Raw genomic sequence first — 19124 nt, 5'->3', positions numbered from 1 at the left:
GGCATTGATCTTGAGTTTGGGAGTTGTAGTTCACCTATCTCCAGAGAGCATTGTGAACTTAACCAATGATGGATTGAGCTGCACCAGTGATGAAATTGAACCAAACTTGGCACACAGGACTCCCATGAGCAACAGAAAACACTAGAAGGGTTTGGTGGGCATCGACCTTGAGTTTGGGAGTTGTAGTTCGCCTACATCCGGAGAGCACTGTGAACTCAAACAATGATGGATCTGGGCCAAACTTGGCACAAATACTCAATATGCCCAAATGTGAACACTAGTGGAATTTTGGGAGAAAATAGACCTTGACATTTGGGAGTTGTAGTTGCTGGGATTTATAGTTCACCTAAAATCAAAGAGCATTCTGAACTGCACCAGTGATGGAATTGAACCAAACTTGGCACTCAGAACTCCCATGACCAACAGAAAATACTGGAGGGGTTTGGTGGGTACTTTGAGTTTGGGAGTTGTAGTTCACCTACATCCAGAAAGCACTTTGGACTCAAACAATGATGGATCTGGACCGAACTTGGCACAAATGCTCAATATGCCCAAATATGAACACTGGTGGAGTTTGGGGAAAATAGACCTTGACATTTGGGAGTTTTAGGTGTTTAGGTTCTCCTACAATCAAAGGGCATTCTAAATTGGGCCACACTTCCCACACAGAACCCCCATGACCAACAGAAAAAAATAGTGTTTTCTGCTGGTCTTTGGTGACTCCTCTGACACCCCTTCACAACCCCTCAGGGGGCCCGGCCCCAGGTTGCATTAGACCATTGCAATTGAGCAAATGTTTCGATGTGACTCAAAAGTAAGATAGCAGTGGGGCAAGGGAGACTACAAGTACATACAAATCAGTTCACCAGACCACCCTAAACCCCTGGATAAGGAATGCTTAGCCTATATCAGGCAACTCTTAGCAACTGATCTGGCAGGCCACATGCTTTCTACACCTGCTTTAGGAGGACACTGTTTGCAATACAGGATAGACCCATCTACATGTTCCTTTATAGACAATGGGTGAGAGGTTTTTGGAGTGACAGATGAGACTCACCTCAGTGGGGGTCATCTCGCCAACCACTTCATATTCATCCTGCAAAAGAGAAATAGAATGGACACACACTGACTAAGGTATTCCAGGGAAGGTGCTTACGAGAGGACAATCAGGCCAGAACAGAAGGATGAGGAAGGAACAGTGGACACAACTGGAATGAAAGGAGGACGCTGAATCCATGTTGGCTGAGGTATGCTGAGAACTCCAGTCTCCCAAATATATTTTCCCCTGGCTCTGCGTGTTGCTGAACTACAAAAGCCAATGTTCCCTGTCACAGTTGGCAAAGATAGATGGGAGCTGCAATTCAGCAACATTTGGAATACCATCGTTCACTCACCATTGATGAAAGCAGTGTGCGATACTGGATATCTGGGGGAAGCAGCTGGAGAAAGGGCCACAGTCCAACTTTGAGAGGCAGGAGGGATCAAAGTCTCTGGTTCATACTTGGGTTAATGTTAGGATCAATATATGGGTTGTTTTATGGTGCTGTAAACTCACAAGTACCGTATATTCCGGCATATAAGACGACTGGGCATATAAGATAACCCCCAACTTTTCCAATTAAAATATAGAGTTTGGGATATACTCACCGTATAAGACTACCCCTCTTCCAACACACACCAAATAAATTTTTTAAGAGCATCAGATTTGATTTCAATATGGTAATTTTCCTATTACTTTACCACCTTCTCTGCCTCTCAGATCTCGCACATGCGCACCTGCACCGCTTCACTGCAGTCTCCAGGAGTGAGATCTGAGAGGCAGAGGAGGAGGTACAGTAATAGGATACAAGGACGGGCCAGACAAGTAAAAGAGTTGTGTTTTTCTGGGCCTAGAGCCACTCTATCTCTTTTTTCCATACCCCGGACGCCTGCAGCTTCCTCCGCCCTTCACTTACACCTTCCTGGTGAGGCACCCCTTCACCTCACCATCGAGACCACATTAAGTCCACGAATCCTGGCGAATGGATTTTCTTCTACCATACTTGTACAGCGGCACCCTTAATGCTGTCATACAGTCACTGCATACAGTAGGAACTTTTGAGAAGGTTTTCTTGGGTTAAAAAGTAGTCTTATACGCCAGAATATACAGTAGGTGGTTTTTATCAGGTTGGTTAGTGCATTGTCTGAATATTTCTGGTAATTGTCCCAAAGCTACGTGGTTTATTCTGACATCAAGTTGACTTTGATTTATGGTTCTATCAACAAGAGACTTCTAAGTCATTTCACCTTCAACAGCCATATTTGGGTTTTGCAGACACAGGTTTTGCAGACTCGGGGCAGCAATAATTTCCTTGACTGAGCCTCTCCATCTACAATGCAATCTTGCTGTTTTCCTTCGTATTTCTAACTCACCTAGCTTTATTGCCTTCTATAGTAAGTTATCTCTTTTCATGATATGAACAAAGTATAACAATTTTGGTTTATTCATTCAGCTGGAATGTGTCCAGAGGAGGGTGACTAAAATGATCAAGGGTCTGGAGAACAATCCCTATGAGGAGCGGCTTAAAGAGCTGGGCATGTTTCGCATGAAGAAGAGAAGGCTGAGAGGAGACATGATAGCCATGTATAAATATGTGAAAAGAAGTCATAGGAAGGAGGGAGCAAGCTTGTTTTCTGCTGCCCTGGAGACTAGGATGCTGAACAATGGCTTCAAACTACAAGAAAAGAGATTCCATCTGAACATTAGGAAGAACTTCCTAACTGTGAGAGCTGTTCAGCAGTGGAACTCTCTGCCCCGGAGTGTGGTGGAGGCTCCTCCTTTGGAGGCTTTTAAACAGAGGCTGATGGCCATCTGCCAGTGGTGCTTTGAATGTGATTTTCCTGCTTCTGGGCAGGGGGTTGAACTGGATGGCCCACGAGGTCTCTTCCAACTCTATGATTCTATGATTTTGGCTTTGAGAGAATATTTAGGCTTGATTTTCTTTAGTACCCATTGGAATTTTAAGCAGTCCATGATATTCATAGAATTAGAGAGGACTAAATTCCCCACCAAATTATAAATCTCAGAATAACCTAACACGAAGCAGTTAAAGCCACATCAGACGCTTAACTGTGCAACATAGACTCACCGCTGCTCCTGGCAGCAAGAGGGAACAAGTATGTTCCTATCTGAATAGCAGTCCTTAAGATATTAATAGATGGTGTTTCTCTCTCTCTATAATTTTATCTTTTCCTTTGCAGAAAAAATGAAATGCAAAGATACAGAATGGGGGACGATGCCTGGCTCGACAGCAGTACCTGTGAAAATATCTTGGAGTCCTCATGGAAAACAAGTTAAACATGAGCCAACAATGTCATGCGGCAGCTAAAAAAGCCAATGGGATTTTGGCCTGCATCAACAGGAGTCTAGTGTCTAGATTCAGGGAAGTCATGCTACCCTTCTATTCTGCCTTGGTTAGACCACACCTGGAATCACACTGTGTCCAATTCTGGGCAATTGAAGGGAGATGTTGACAAGCTGGAATGTGTCCAGAGAAGGATGACTAAAATGATCAAGGTTTTGGAGAACAAGTCCTATGAGGAGCGGCTTAAAGAGCTGGACATGTTTAGCCTGCAGAAGAGAAGGGAAGCCCCCAGTGGCACAATGGGTTAGGACTATTGTGTGACAGGTTTGAATCTGGGGAGAGCATGGATGAGCTTCCTCTTTCAGCTCTAGCTCCCCATGCAGGGACATGAGAGAAGCCTCCCACAAGGATGGTATTTTATATTTATCGTGTCATCAGCAACTGGACACAAGGATTTTATATTTATCGTGTCATCAGCAACCAGACACAATGATAGTAAAACATCAATATATCAAGGCATCCTCTGGGCAACGTCCTTACAGATGGCCAATTCTCTCACACTAGAAGGGACTTGCAGTTTCTCAAGTTGCTCCTGACATGAAGAAGAAGAAAAAATAGGGAGGAGGGAGCAAGCTTGTTTTCTGCTGCCATGGAGACCTAGGGCGCAATGGAGTGATGGCTTCAAACTACAGGAAAGGAGATTCCACCTGAACATTAGGAAGAACTTCCTGACTGTGAGAGCTGTTCAGCAGTGGAACTCTCTGCCCTGGAGTGTGGTGGAGGCTCTCCCTGAACATTAGAAAGAACTTCCTGACTGTGAGAACTGTTCAGCAGTAGAACTCTCTGCCCTGGAGTGTGGTGGAGGCTCCACCTGAACATTAGGAAGAACTTCCTGACTGTGAGAACTGTTCAGCAGTGGAACTCTCTGCCCTGGAGTGTGGTGGAGGCTCCACCTGAACATTAGGAAGAACGTCTTGACTGTGAGAACTGTTCAGCAGTGGAACTCTCTGCCCTGGAGTGTGGTGGAGGCTCCACCTGAACATTAGGAAGAACTTCCTGACTGTGAGAAGTGTTCAGCAGTGGAACCCTCTGCCCTGGAGTGTGGTGGAGGCTCCACCTGAACATTAGGAAGAACTTCCTGACTGTGAGAACTGTTCAGCAGTGGACCTCTCTGCCCTGGAGTGTGGTGGAGGCTCCACCTGAACATTAGAAAGAACTTCCTGACTGTGAGAACTGTTCAGCAGTGGAACTCTCTGCCCTGGAGTGTGGTGGAGGCTCCACCTGAACATTAGGAAGAACGTCTTGACTGTGAGAACTGTTCAGCAGTGGAACTCTCTGCCCTGGAGTGTGGTGGAGGCTCCACCTGAACATTAGGAAGAACTTCCTGACTGTGAGAAGTGTTCAGCAGTGGAACCCTCTGCCCTGGAGTGTGGTGGAGGCTCCACCTGAACATTAGAAAGAACTTTCTGACTGTGAGAACTGTTCAGCAGTGGACCTCTCTGCCCTGGAGTGTGGTGGAGGCTCCACCTGAACATTAGAAAGAACTTCCTGACTGTGAGAACTGTTCAGCAGTGGAACTCTCTGCCCTGGAGTGTGGTGGAGGCTCCACCTGAACATTAGGAAGAACTTCCTGACTGTGAGAACTGTTCAGCAGTGGACCTCTCTGCCCTGGAGTGTGGTGGAGGCTCCACCTGAACATTAGAAAGAACTTCCTGACTGTGAGAACTGTTCAGCAGTGGAACTCTCTGCCCTGGAGTGTGGTGGAGGCTCCACCTGAACATTAGGAAGAACGTCTTGACTGTGAGAACTGTTCAGCAGTGGAACTCTCTGCCCTGGAGTGTGGTGGAGGCTCCACCTGAACATTAGGAAGAACTTCCTGACTGTGAGAAGTGTTCAGCAGTGGAACCCTCTGCCCTGGAGTGTGGTGGAGGCTCCACCTGAACATTAGAAAGAACTTCCTGACTGTGAGAACTGTTCAGCAGTGGACCTCTCTGCCCTGGAGTGTGGTGGAGGCTCCACCTGAACATTAGAAAGAACTTCCTGACTGTGAGAACTGTTCAGCAGTGGAACTCTCTGCCCTGGAGTGTGGTGGAGGCTCCACCTGAACATTAGGAAGAACGTCTTGACTGTGAGAACTGTTCAGCAGTGGAACTCTCTGCCCTGGAGTGTGGTGGAGGCTCCACCTGAACATTAGGAAGAACTTCCTGACTGTGAGAAGTGTTCAGCAGTGGAACCCTATGCCCTGGAGTGTGGTGGAGGCTCTCCCTGAACATTAGAAAGAACTTCCTGACTGTGCGAACTGTTCAGCAGTGGACCTCTCTGCCCTGGAGTGTGGTGGAGGCTCCACCTGAACATTAGAAAGAACTTCCTGACTGTGAGAACTGTTCAGCAGTGGAACTCTCTGCCCTGGAGTGTGGTGGAGGCTCCACCTGAACATTAGGAAGAACGTCTTGCCTGTGAGAACTGTTCAGTAGTGGAACTCTCTGCCCTGGAGTGTGGTGGAGGCTCCACCTGAACATTAGGAAGAACTTCCTGACTGTGAGAACTGTTCAGCAGTGGACCTCTCTGCCCTGGAGTGTGGTGGAGGCTCCACCTGAACATTAGGAAGAACTTCCTGACTGTGAGAACTGTTCAGCAGTGGACCTCTCTGCCCTGGAGTGTGGTGGAGGCTCCACCTGAACATTAGAAAGAACTTCCTGACTGTGAGAACTGTTCAGCAGTGGAACTCTCTGCCCTGGAGTGTGGTGGAGGCTCCACCTGAACATTAGGAAGAACGTCTTGACTGTGAGAACTGTTCAGCAGTGGAACTCTCTGCCCTGGAGTGTGGTGGAGGCTCCACCTGAACATTAGGAAGAACTTCCTGACTGTGAGAACTGTTCAGCAGTGGACCTCTCTGCCCTGGAGTGTGGTGGAGGCTCCACCTGAACATTAGAAAGAACTTCCTGACTGTGAGAACTGTTCAGCAGTGGAACTCTCTGCCCTGGAGTGTGGTGGAGGCTCCACCTGAACATTAGGAAGAACGTCTTGACTGTGAGAACTGTTCAGCAGTGGAACTCTCTGCCCTGGAGTGTGGTGGAGGCTCCACCTGAACATTAGGAAGAACTTCCTGACTGTGAGAACTGTCCAGCAGTGGAACTCTCTGCCCTGGAGTGTGGTGGAGGCTCCACCTGAACATTAGGAAGAACTTCCTGACTGTGAGGAGTGTTCAGCAGTGGAACTCTCTACCCTGGAGTGTAGTGGAGGCTCTCCCTGAACATTAGAAAGAACTTCCTGACTGTGAGAACTGTTCAGCAGTGGAACCTTCTGCCCTGGAGTGTGGTGGAGGCTCCACCTGAACATTAGGAAGAACTTCCTGACTGTGAGAGCTGTTCAGCAGTGGAACCCTCTGCCCTGGAGTGTGGTGGAGGCTCCACCTGAACATTAGGAAGAACTTCCTGACTGTGAGAACTGTTCAGCAGTGGAACTCTCTGCCCTGGAGTGTGGTGGAGGCTCCTTCTTTGGAGGCTTTGAAACAGAGGCTGGATGGCTATTTGTTGAGGGTGCTTTGAATGTGATTTTCCTGCATCTTGGCAGAATGGGGTTGGACTGGATGGCCTATGAGGTCTCTTCGAACTCTATGATTCTATGATTTTTCAGAATTTTTAGAAATGTTCTTCTCAGGGTTCATTTCCAGCTCTTTCTCCTGGACATGCTCGAGTTTTGCCAATGTCCTTCTGCAAATGTGTTGTTCAAAACTGGACTGAGTGCATTGATAAGCGCAGAATGGAGGGGAATTATTATTTCTCGTGATCTGGATGTGAGGCTCCTGTTAATGCAGCTCTTAAGACTGCATTAACGTTTTAGCGGCAGCATCGCCTGGCTTAGCGCGTCACAATATAGATTTAATTGCAAAGATGTGCGGCTGCTGAAGCAACTTCCATTTTTAACACATATCCTGGCAGCAATGCAGATTCCTGCTCACCCACTCCTAAATAATGGATCAGATTAGTCCTTTTTTCTCTCTCCAAACGCTTCACGGAGAAAATGTGGCAACAGATGCTGCAGACGGATAAAAATTCTGGACGGGTGGCCAAAAACCCCCAGAGAACAAAAATAATATATATATTAAAAAAAAAAAACACCTGCCAGCTGCCTCTAAATGCTTGTCCAAATCACAGCTTTTCTAGATGCGGACACGGAATCATCCCAATCATTTCAATGCGGCAGGTTTTCATTCCAGGGGTGAGGACAAGAGCAAATTAGCCGGGGAGACAAGTCATTTTCAAGCAGGAATGAAGGCAATGATCGTCTATGATTGGCTGCTTCAGGAGAGATCACTCTATAAATTGGTTAGTTTGTGAAAAGTGGGGTGGGCTGGTTGGATGCCACTAAGAGAAAAGATTAATCAGAATTAAGAGGCCGAGCTGTGCTGAAGGCTCTCGTGGTTGATTCATCGTCGCACGGCAAAAGGGGTCTCGAGTGCAAGATAATTGCATCAGTCCTTGGGAAAAAGATACAGCAGTCTCTAAGAGTCCTTCATATGGAAGGAGCAAAGCTTGGGAATTTTACATTTTGGATTGTGCTCTCCAGAATCCCTCAGCAGGGCATTGGGCATGCCAGCTGCCAAAGGGAAAGGGAAATGCAAATTCTTCAACTTCTCTAAGGAGGAGCACTAAATAAAACTGTAATCAAGATTCATCTTGCCTAGCCTTCTGCTTCCAACCAAAGACATGCAAGCACCCTTGGAAAATGTATTGTCGAAGGCTTTCATGGCTGGAATTACTGGGTTTTTGTAGGTTTTTTCAGGCTATATGGCTATGTTCTAGAGGCATTCTCTCCTGACATTTCGCCTGCATCTATGGCAAGCATCCTCAGGTCTCTTCCAACTCTTTGATTCTATGATTCTATGATTCTAGGTAGAATCATAGAATCATAGAATCAAAGAGTTGGAAGAGACCTCTTGGGCCATCCAGTCCAACCCCCTGCCAAGAAGCAGGAATATTGCATTCAAATTACCCCTGACAAATGGCCATCCAGCCTCTGCTTAAAAGCTTCAAAGAAGGAGCCTCCACCACACTCCGGGGCAGAGAGTTCCACTGCTGAACAGCTCTCACAGTCAGGAAGTTCTTCCTAATGTTCAGATGGAATCTCCTCTCTTGTGGTTTGAAGCCATTGTTCCGCGTCCTAGTCTCCAAGGAAGCAGAAAACAAGCTTGCTCCCTTCTCCCTGTGGCTTCCTCTCACATATTTATACATGGCTATCATATCTCCTCTCAGCCTTCTCTGTTGGAACTAGGAAAAAAGAGTTTATATATCTGTGGAATGACCAGGGTGGGACAAAGAACTCTTGTCTGCTGGAGCTAAGTGTGAATGTTTCAACTGACCTCCTTGATTAGCATTTGATGGCCTGGCAGTGCTCTAAAATTACAACAGCAAAACAACAGAGAGGAAACAATCTGGGACGTCTAATCACCTCTCAACAAAAGATTGCCCCAACACTGCCAGGCCATCAAATGCTAATCAAGGTGGTCAGTTGAAACATTCACACCTAGCTCCAGCAGACAAGAGTCCTTTGTCCCACCCTGGTCATTCCACAGATATATAAACCCTTTTTCCTAGTTCCAAAAGTCCTCACTACCTCTGAGGATGCTTGCCATAGATGCAGGCGAAACGTCAGGAGAGAATGCCTCTAGAACATGGCCATATAGCCCGAAAAATCCTACAACAACCCACCCTTGGAAAGTTCACTGGAAGATGAAGCAATCAACAACCACCCCAACACCAGATATTTGGGGACAGAATCCATCTGAACATGGAAACTCGACTTCACTATTATGGCTACCAGCTGGTGATACTTCAGTGAAGAGCTCTCATGGAGATTCTATTTCCTTCATTGTCACATTCTAAAAACTCATCCAAGGATACAAATACATTGTCAAATGAATGCAGCTTGACACCATTTGATCCGCCACAGCTCAATGCTAAGGAACCCTGGGATTTGTAGTTTGGTGAGATGCAGAAGTCTGGGGTCTCCTTGGGAAGAGAAGGCAAAATACCTTGGAAAACTACACCTCCCAAAGCACTGAGCCATGGCAGTTAAAGTGGTCCCAAACTACAATAATCCTTAAGGTTAGATGAACCCAAATGGAAATTGATCAGCAGATTTCATGGAGATGAATGTCTCAAGTGAATTTTACACCTAGCTCCAGCAGACAAGAGTCCTTTGTCCCACCCTGGTCATTCCACAGATATATAAACCCTTTTTTCCTAGTTCCAACAGACCTCACTACCTCTGAGGTTGCTTGCCACAGATGCAGGCGAAACGTTAGGAGAAAATGCCTCTAGAACATGGCCATATAGTCCGGAAAAAACCTACAACAACCCAGTGATTCCAGCCATGAAAGCCTTCGACAATACATTGTCTAAAGTGAATGTTCGAAGCATTGCAGGAAACAAGTACCATTGTTCCTTGACATCTGCGGTTTTGATTTTTGTGGATTTGATGATCTACATATTTGTTTAAAGACATTCTCTGCAGGAATCTCTAGGTCTTCCATCATGACCCTACAGTCAACTTCTTCCTATCATGCTGGAGGACCTCGAGATTTCTAGAGAACATTTTCCTAGGAGTCTCAAGTTCCTCCAATGTGATTTTATGTTCAACAGAAGTTGACCACAGAATCATGCTAGAAGATTCTGGTTCTGTCCCAGTTTACTTGTCCGAATGTATCTCCCTCTATGACCCACCTCGGAGTTTATGATAGTTGGGGGAAGCCCTGCTCTCAATCCCGCCACCCTCGCAAGCACGATTGGTGGGGACAAGAGACAGGGCCTTCTCAGTGGCGACCCCCCGTCTGTGAAATGCACTCTCCAGTGAAATCAGGGGAAACTCCTTCTCTCCTCTCCTTCAGGAAGAAACTCAAGTCTTGGCTTTGGGACCAAGCATTCGGGCAACTGGCTGAACAACATCTGTGGAACTCTCTCCCTAAGGATATCATGTTGGCCACCTCCCTCCTGTCCTTTAGAAGACAACTGAAGACCTGGCTCTGGGGCCAGGCATTCGATTAGAGGCCAGCGGCAATAGAAAAAGGAAATTTGGATTTTGGGACATGGATTCTCCCAGCTCGGCTTGGTTTTACTGGCACATTCTTTCCATTTCAGCCATCAGACTCTCTTGGGTCAGTCTTAAGCCCTAAAAGCCTTCAGCACAGCCCCAGGCCTCAGTGGATACATTATGGGGCAGGTTAGCTTTCTGGCCCCTTTGATTGTTTGGGAAGAGCTGGATGGACGTGGCGCAGCCCACACTTACCGCCACGGAAATGCGGACGCGCTTCGACTTGCGCTTTTCAGACAGGCCCGAATTCTCATCCTTATTTTTTTAAAACCAGGAGAAACAAAACAAAATAAATAGGGAAAAGAGAAAGGGATTACCAGGGAGGGATGACAGAGGCAGGAAGACGTCTGGCCACGTAATGGGAAAAGTGAAGGGTCACCCAGGGAAAGGATATTTTGGTTTTTTGCCCAGAAATATGGCAACAAAATGGGATGGAGAGAAAGGGTGCCTCACCTCAGCAGACTCAGTCGTCGGGGAGTTGGCACAAAAAAGGCTCCGCAAAGCAATGCCTGGAGCATCCACAGCTCCAGCTGCCAATGGAAAAAGAGAAGGAAAGTGTTAGATGAAAAGTGAGATTGAGCGATCATTAAGCATCGGTTAGGGAAGTAGTTCACAACTTTGGGTCCTCCAGATGCTTTGGATTTCAGATCCCAGGATTTCTTACAATTGGGAAAGGTGGCTGGAGCTTCTGGGAATTGTAATCCAAAACATTTGGAAGACCAATATTTAGGAACCACTAAGTTTGGGCAATGGGATCAAACCTCTGGTCTCCAGGTACCAAATCCAAACCTCCTGTCTCAATCCAATATTCTGGAGTTCTCCAGAAGTGCACAGACCTTGATGCCATCATCTGGTGACCATTCTCATTACACAATGATAGTGCTATGATTCTACTTGAACTGAAATGGCTGAATCATAAGGAATCCTGGGGCTTGCAAATGCCAGGATACCATGGGATGGAACCATGGCAGTTAAAGTGGGATCATAGAGCTATAATCCTGCAGTGTGAACGGGCTCCTAGCAGTCATCTGCCAGCTTCTAAACAGGATTTTCCTTATTCCAAAAGTTATAAAGGCAGAGCTTTCCAAATGGTGTGTCATGACACATTAGTGTGTTGGCTGAAATGTGTCAAGTGAACGTAACAAGAAACCCCTGAATCTATATAAACAATAACTCATATATGTTTATTTATATATTTTAATATATAAAAATATAATTATATTGTGTCCCCATATATTTGTGTCCTCATATATTTCATTATTACAGTTTATTTATGTTTCCACATCTCTGATAAGTGGTTGATTTAACCACTGGTTTGCTAGTACAACTAAATTACTGTGTTGCGAAATGATGCAAAAAAAGTGTGCCACCAATATGAAATGTTTGGAAAGCTCTGACCTCAGATTTAGTTACTGGGAAAAAGAGCATTAACTTCTACCATTCCAGAAATTTTGGTCTTATTGTCCCTTCCCCACCTTTGGCCCTGTCCATAATTAAAAGATGCCCCCTGTAAACCTGGTTGTTGTTGCATGCCTTCAAGTAATTTTCAACTCATGGTGACGCAAAGGTGAGCTTATCATGGGGTTTTCTTGGTTTGAGAGTCTGTGGCTTGCCCTGTGTCAGTTACCCACAGGGTCTCTATGGCTTAGGGGAGAATTGAATCCTGGTAATTCAGCCCATGAGCTAAAAAGGGGTCCCTGTGTTTGAGTTAGGGTCTAATTCTGACTAATGTTCAGAAAGCAGAAGACGTACTCTCAGATAAAGTGCTGGGGGCTCGTTTCAGAGCCGGCTTGAGGGGTTTGCGGGATTCACTTCGGGGTGGGACGAATGAAGATTCCTCAGTGATGATCTGGATTGAGAGAAGGAAAGACAATAGAGCACTGAATAAAAAGAGAAACCAGGCTTGGTTGCCACTTCCCAGCCACCCTTCATTGTTCCCTTAAAAATACTCAAGGTTCCTCGGTTCCTCATTTCCTTGGACGTATTGCTCCAAATGAAAGATTCCCATCACCTGAAATCGCACTCCTGTGTCAGGTGTTTGGTGCAGCTCCTCGCCTTCTGGAATCTTCTCGGTGGCTTTGCGCTCGACCTGGATCTTCTCCCGCATGTATTGCAAGCGGCGTGCATAACTTAGCTGATCGTTCAGGAGGGCCACAATCTGCGTGCGCTCGATAGAGCCCAGCAGGATCATGGATTCTGCAAGGGCAAAGGCGAAACTGAGCAGAATTCAGATTACTGCTGGATGGAGGAGAGATTTCATTTATGCAACAGATGAGTTCACACTAAAATCTGGGACTTTTAACTATAGTACGACATCTGTATTCACAACAGATGCATACCCAGACCTCACATGAATATGTGAAACTATAGATCAGTGGTTCTCAACCTGTGGATCCCCAGGTGTTTTGGCCTACAACTCCCAGAATTCCCAGCCAGTTTACCAGCTGTTGGGATTTCTGGGAGTCGAAGGCCAAAACATCTGGGGACCCACAGGTTGAGAACCACTGCTGTAGATAATAGCTAATCCTATTAAAGTTGGCCATTCACATTCATGGGTTTGGCTTTTGTAGACTTGATTATTCACAGATTTGATTAATATGGCCTCTAGGAATTTCCTGATCCTCCAGCAGGGGATTATCGTTAACTTCTGGTGGAGGACTTAAAGTTTCTTAGCAAGGGATTTACAGCTGCTAGAGAGCATTGTGGATCAGGCATGGGCAGGTGTTTTGAACTTCAACTTCCACAGTTCCTAACAACCAGTAGCCTGTTAGGAGTTGTAGAAATTGAAGTCCAAAACACTAGTAAGGCTCAAGTTTGTCCATGATTGTTATAGATCCTCCAGAAGCAGAGGGTGACCATAGATAGAGTCATGCTGGAAAATCTAGAGATTTCTAGAGAAGTGTTCTCACAAATTAGCCATTTTTATTTACAATCATCAACATCATCATCATCATCATTATCATCACTATATTATAAATGGGATTAAAAATTGAGGTACTCCAAGAAGAGGTTGTTATTTACATAGAAGGTCCTAAGTGAATAACGGAATAAGTGAAACCATGGATAAGTGAAACCAGGTATATTGGTTCCATGAATATGGGGTCATATTGTGATGCAGAAGTAGATATCAAAGGGAAAGAAAGAGAATCTGCAAACATTTTTAGTTTGGGAGAAAAATCTCTCAGTTAACAGGCTAGCTGGAGGATTCTGGAAGCTGTAGTCCCTAGAAGATTTTTTTTCTATACTGTGGCTCCAATATATCACTGTCAAGGTGTGTTTGGTTTAGGCTGGGTGAATGTGTATCTCCAGGTATGGATGGACTAGAACCCTCACCAGCCTTGGCCAGCACGGCTACAGGGGAGAGGTGAAACACCTGGAGGACCACAATTCCACATCTCTGGCTTATTGGGCAATACCCTGGAGATCTATTATAAGTCAAGAGAAAGGAGAAAAGACAATAGTCTTTCATGCCTGCAGACTGGCATTTATTGACCTCCTCTAAACCAGCCTGTATTGGCCTTGTTTTCCCTTCCTTCCAAACTTTGCAGATTTCCATGACAACGTGGAGCTGTCTGTTGCTGCGGTAGCCCCAAATAACAGTGGTGGCTAGCAGAAAATATCTATGTCTCCAGCCATGGACACAAAGGTGGGAGGAGTTGTTGAGCAGGAGAATGAAAGTGAGCAAAAATAGTAGCGTCTGCACAAGATAGAAACAACGGTGGCAAAAAAATGCCAATGAAACGGTGGCAAAAAAAGCAAATGGGATTATGGCCTGCATCAATAGGAGTATAGGAGTCTAGTGTCTAGATCCAGGGAAGTCATGCTACCCCTGTATTCTGCCTTGGTTAGACTGGAATACTGTGTCCAATTCTGGGCACCACAATTCAAGAGCGATATTGACAAGCTGGAATGTGTCCAGAGGAGGGCGACTAAAATGATCAAGGGTCTGGAGAACAAGCCCTATGAGGAGTGGCTTAAAGACCTGGGCATATTTAGCCTGAAGAAGAGAAGGCTGAGAGGAGACATGATAGCCATGTACAAATATGTGAGAGGAAGCCACAGGGAGGAGGGAGCAAGCTAGTTTTCTGCTTCCATGGAGACTAGGACACAGAACAATGGCTTCAAACTACAAGAAAGGAGATTCCATCTGAACATGAGGAAGAACTTCCTGTGAGAGCTGTTCAGCAGTGGAACTCTCTGACCTGGAGTGTGGTAGAGGCTCCTTCTTTGGAAGCTTTTCAACAGAGGCTGGATGGCCATCTGTCGGAGGTACTTTGAATTCAATTTTCCTGCTTCTTGGCAGGGGGTTGGACTGGATGACCCATGAGGTCTCTTCCAACTCTTTGATTCTATGATTCTATCTCTGGCTTATTGGGCAATACCCTGGAGATCTATTATAAGCCAAGAGAAAGGAGAAAAGACAATAGTCTTTCGTGCCTGCAGACTGGCATTTATTGACCTCCTCTAAACCAGCCTGTACTGGCCTTGTTTTCCCTTCCTTCCAAACTTTGCAGATTTCCATGACAACGTGGAGCTGTCTGTTGCTGTGGTAGCCCCAAATGACAGAGGTGGCTAGCAGAAGATATCCATGTCTCCAGCCATGGACACAACGGTGGGAGGAACTGCCAAGCAGGAGAATGAAAGTGTGCAAAAATAGTAGCGTCTCCACAAGCTAGAAACAACGCAGCATCATGTGCACAGAGCAACAGGCAGCATGGAGGATGAGGATAGTAGGGGGAAAGCAGGAGAAGGAACAGCTCATCCCTGGATGGTTTTAGAGAAGGGGTTCTTATCCTGAGATCCATAGATGGAGACAAAACTATGACTAGTATCAGTTTCAGCATTTGCGATGTCATAAACCAGTGTTTCTCAACCTGGGGGTCGGGACCCCTGGGGGGGTCATGAGGGGGTGTGTCAAAGGGGTCGCCAAAGACAATTATATAACAAAGTATTTTCTTTTGTTCGTGGGAGTTCCGTGTGGGAAGTTTGGCCCAATTCCATTGTTGGTGAAGTTCAGAATGTTCTTTAATTGTAGGTGAACCATAAATCCCAGCAACTATACCTCCCAAATGTCAAGGTCTATTTTCCCCAAAACCCACCAGTGTCCACATTTGGGCATATTGAGTATTCATGCCAAGTTTGGTCCAGATGCATCAGTGCTCTCTGGATGTAGGTGAACTACAACTCTAAAACCCAAGGTCAATAACCACCAAACCCTTCTAGTATTTTCTGTTGGTCATGGGAGCTCTGTGTCCAAAGTTTGGCTCAATTCCATCACTGGTGGAGTTCAGAACTGTCTTTGATATTGTAGGTGAACTATAAATCTCCCAGCGACTACAACTCTCAAATGACAAAATCAATTCTCCCCTCAACTCAACCAGTTGATTGGGGTCACCACAACATAAGGAACTCATATTTTGAGAGAGATATTGACAAGCTGGAATGTGTCCAGAGGAGAGCGACTAAAATGATAAAGGGTCTGGAGAACCCTTTATCATGAGGAGCGGCTTAAGGAGCTGGGCATGTTTAGCCTGAAGAAGAGAAGGCTGAGAGGGGATATGATAGCCATGTATAAATATGTGAGAGAAAGCCACAGGGAGGAGGGAGCAAGCTTGTTTTCTGCTGCCCTGGAGACTAGGACGCGGAACAATGGCTTCAAACTACATGAGAGGAGATTCCACCTGAACATGAGGAAGAACTTCCTGACTGTGAGAGCCGTTCAGCAGTGGAACTCTCTGCCCCGGCGTGTGGTGGAGGCTCCTTCTTTGGAAGCTTGTAAACAGAGGCTGGATGGCCATCTGTCAGGGGTGATTTGAATACAATATTCCCGCTTCTTGGCAGAATGGGGTTGGACTGGATGGCCCAAGAGGTCTCTTCCAACTCTTTGATTCTATGATTCTATGATTCTATAACTGTATTAAGGGGTCGTGGCATTAGGAAAGTTGAGAACCACTGACTAGATCTATGACCTCATACATTTGCTATTCACAATTATGATCATGGGACCATTGCCATGATCATAAATCCCCCTCTAAAACCCACCTTAAAAGCCAGGCAGGCACCACAATCAAAGGTTTAGGTGAATGAGGCATTCCCACCAGCAAGCCCATTTGTGCAGTTGCAACAGAACCTCCCTGCTCCTATTTGTCACAGTTCACTGGTGAGATGGGGCTGGATGATACGCCATCTTTCAGCACACTGCAGTGCACACCAGTGCCATGGAATCCCTTCACATAGAGTGCATCGTAATGAAGGCTGACACCACTGGGTCCACATGGCTGCAATGCTGCCAGCAGTGAATGCTTGAAAACTAGGTTACGCCAACTGTTCAACAAGTACTAAAATCTTGTTGCATTTTATCCAGGGAAGAGCTGCGTGTCTGTGTGCTCAAGCACGGTGAACCATCTGTAAGGGCACATAAACTGGGTCTGGGGGAGGGTGTGAGTATGTGCTAGCTTTAGTCACTTCCATTTCCATGCTACTCCTCTGGGGATATTGCAAAGATTTTAATAGCATTTGTCAACACATTTTCAGATTATCTCGGGGTTTAAAACAACACCCATCAGACCAACGAGATTCGCAGAAGCAAAATGCATAGCCCAATTGGTGCTAGTACATGTGCTGCTAATCCCAACTTCTTCAAGTTGCACAGATCCAAGAGGTGTTGGACTACAACTCCCATCATCCCCAACCTTTGAGCATAATTGTGTACAAGTTATTGGAATTTCTGATAATTTTTGAAGGTGTAGTCATTTTTGTTAAGCACAGTAGTATTTCAGTTAACCAGCATCCATGGAGATCAGTGGATGCTGGATAAATGTAGTTTCTGATTGCTTGAAAGTTACTATTAAAAATAGGCCTAATTTTTAGTACAATTAGGAGCCCGAGGTGGCGCAATGGGTTAAACCAGTGGTTCTCAACCTTCTTCATGCCATTACCCCGTAATAAAGTTCCTCATGTTGTGGTGACCCCTAACCATAACATTATTTTCATTGTTACTTCATAATTGTAATTTTGCTACTGTTACAAATCGTAATGTAAATATCTGATATGCAGGACGTATTTTCATTCACTGGATCAAATTTGGCACAAATACCCAATATGCCCAAATTTGAATACTGGTGGGGTTGGGGGGGGGGGGGAGGAACTGGATTTATCATTTGAGCGTTGTACTTGCTGGGATTTATAGTTCATCTACAATTAAAGAGCATTCTGAACTCCAGTGATGGAACTGAACCAATCTTGGCACACAGGACTGCCATGACCAACAGAAAACACTAGCAGGGTTTGGTGAGCATTGATCTTGAGTTTGGGAGATGTAGTTCACCTATATCTGTGGACTCAAACAATGATGGATCTGGGCCAAACTTGGCACAAATACTCAATATGCCCAAATGTGAACACTAGTGGAGTTTGAGGGAAATAGATCTTGACATTTGGGAGTTGTAGTTGCTCGGATTTATAGTTCACCTACAATCAAAGAGCATTCTGAACCCCACCAACAATAGAATTGGACCTAACTTTCCACACGTAACCCAGATGACCAAGAGAAAATACTGTGTTTTTGGATGGTCTTTGGCAACCTCTTGGACACCCTCTTGCGACCCCCCCAGGGGTCCTGACCCCCAGGTTGAGAAACACTGGGTTAAACCCTTGTGCCAGCAGGACTGAAGACTGACAGGTCAGAGGTTCGAATCCGGGGAGAGCACGGATGAGCCTCCTCTGTCAGCTCCAGCTCCCATGCGGGGACATGAGAGAAGCTGCCCACAAGGTTGATAAAACATCAAAACATCTGGGCGTCCCCTGGGCAACATCCTTGCAGACGGCCAATTCTCTCACACCAGAAGGGACTTGCAGTTTCTCAAGTCGCTCCTGACACACACAAAAAATTACAATTAAAGCCCTTGCAGACCTGCAATAAAATTCCTGCTTCTTGGCAGGGGGTTGGACTGGATGGCCCATGAGGTCTCTTCCAACTCTTTGATTCTATGATTCTATGATTGCTTGATAAAATATTGCAACAGGTATACATATATGAAACGTCTTTTTTTAAACAATACATTCTCTTCTTTTACTTCTACCCCACCTCTTCCACCTAAACTGGGCTCTGCAGGCCAATGGACACTTCAACACAGACATCAGAAGAGCTGCAGGACAAAAAACAAGCCATGAGAGGAAAGACAAAGATCTACCCAGATGAAAAGTGTTCTTACAATACATCAAGGGAGCCACCGACTGCATAGGGAAGCTGATGAGGAAGCACAGCCTACAAACTATCTACAGACCCACTAAGAAAATCCAACAAATGCTAAATTCACAAAGGACAAGAGGGATCCTCTCAACTCTGCAAGAGTCTACCATAAACCATGCAGCTGTGGACAAGCCTACATAGGGACCAACAAACACAGGCAGCATTGCCCAGACACGAATCAGGGAACATGAAAAGCATTGCAAACTAACTCAACCAGAGAAGTCAGCCATAGCAGAGCACTTGATGAACCAACCTGGACACAGCATGTTCTTTGAGAACACAGAAACACTGGACCAATCCGACAACCACCATGTCAGACTACACAGAGAAGCTAATGACATCCACAAGCATGTGGACAATTTCAACAGAAAGGAGGAAACCATGAAAAGGAACAAAATCTGTGATGGATCAGAGCAGGTCTGGAGGTCACGAGGAGG

General features: G+C 45.7%; 1 protein-coding gene across 2 annotated transcripts in view; it reads right to left on the bottom strand.

The window, feature by feature from the left end:
- The window catches only part of CLCN2 (chloride voltage-gated channel 2), a 123257-nt gene that overhangs the window by 7474 nt on the left and 96659 nt on the right, over positions 1-19124 (bottom strand). Inside the window, exons 17-21 of one of the 2 annotated variants that reach the window (XM_060767399.2) lie at positions 12448-12632; positions 12189-12285; positions 10890-10966; positions 10632-10691; positions 1058-1096 (exon numbers count right to left, since the gene is read on the bottom strand). In XM_060767399.2, coding sequence (XP_060623382.1) covers positions 1058-1096; positions 10632-10691; positions 10890-10966; positions 12189-12285; positions 12448-12632 — 458 coding nt within the window. The remainder of the gene's footprint in view (positions 1-1057; positions 1097-10631; positions 10692-10889; positions 10967-12188; positions 12286-12447; positions 12633-19124) is intronic. The other variant, XM_060767400.2, reaches the window with a different exon arrangement.

Source organism: Anolis sagrei, chromosome 3, assembly GCF_037176765.1.
Source record: "Anolis sagrei isolate rAnoSag1 chromosome 3, rAnoSag1.mat, whole genome shotgun sequence".
In the NCBI taxonomy this organism is placed as follows: domain Eukaryota; kingdom Metazoa; phylum Chordata; class Lepidosauria; order Squamata; family Dactyloidae; genus Anolis; species Anolis sagrei.
This window is presented reverse-complemented; position numbering and strand designations above follow the sequence as displayed.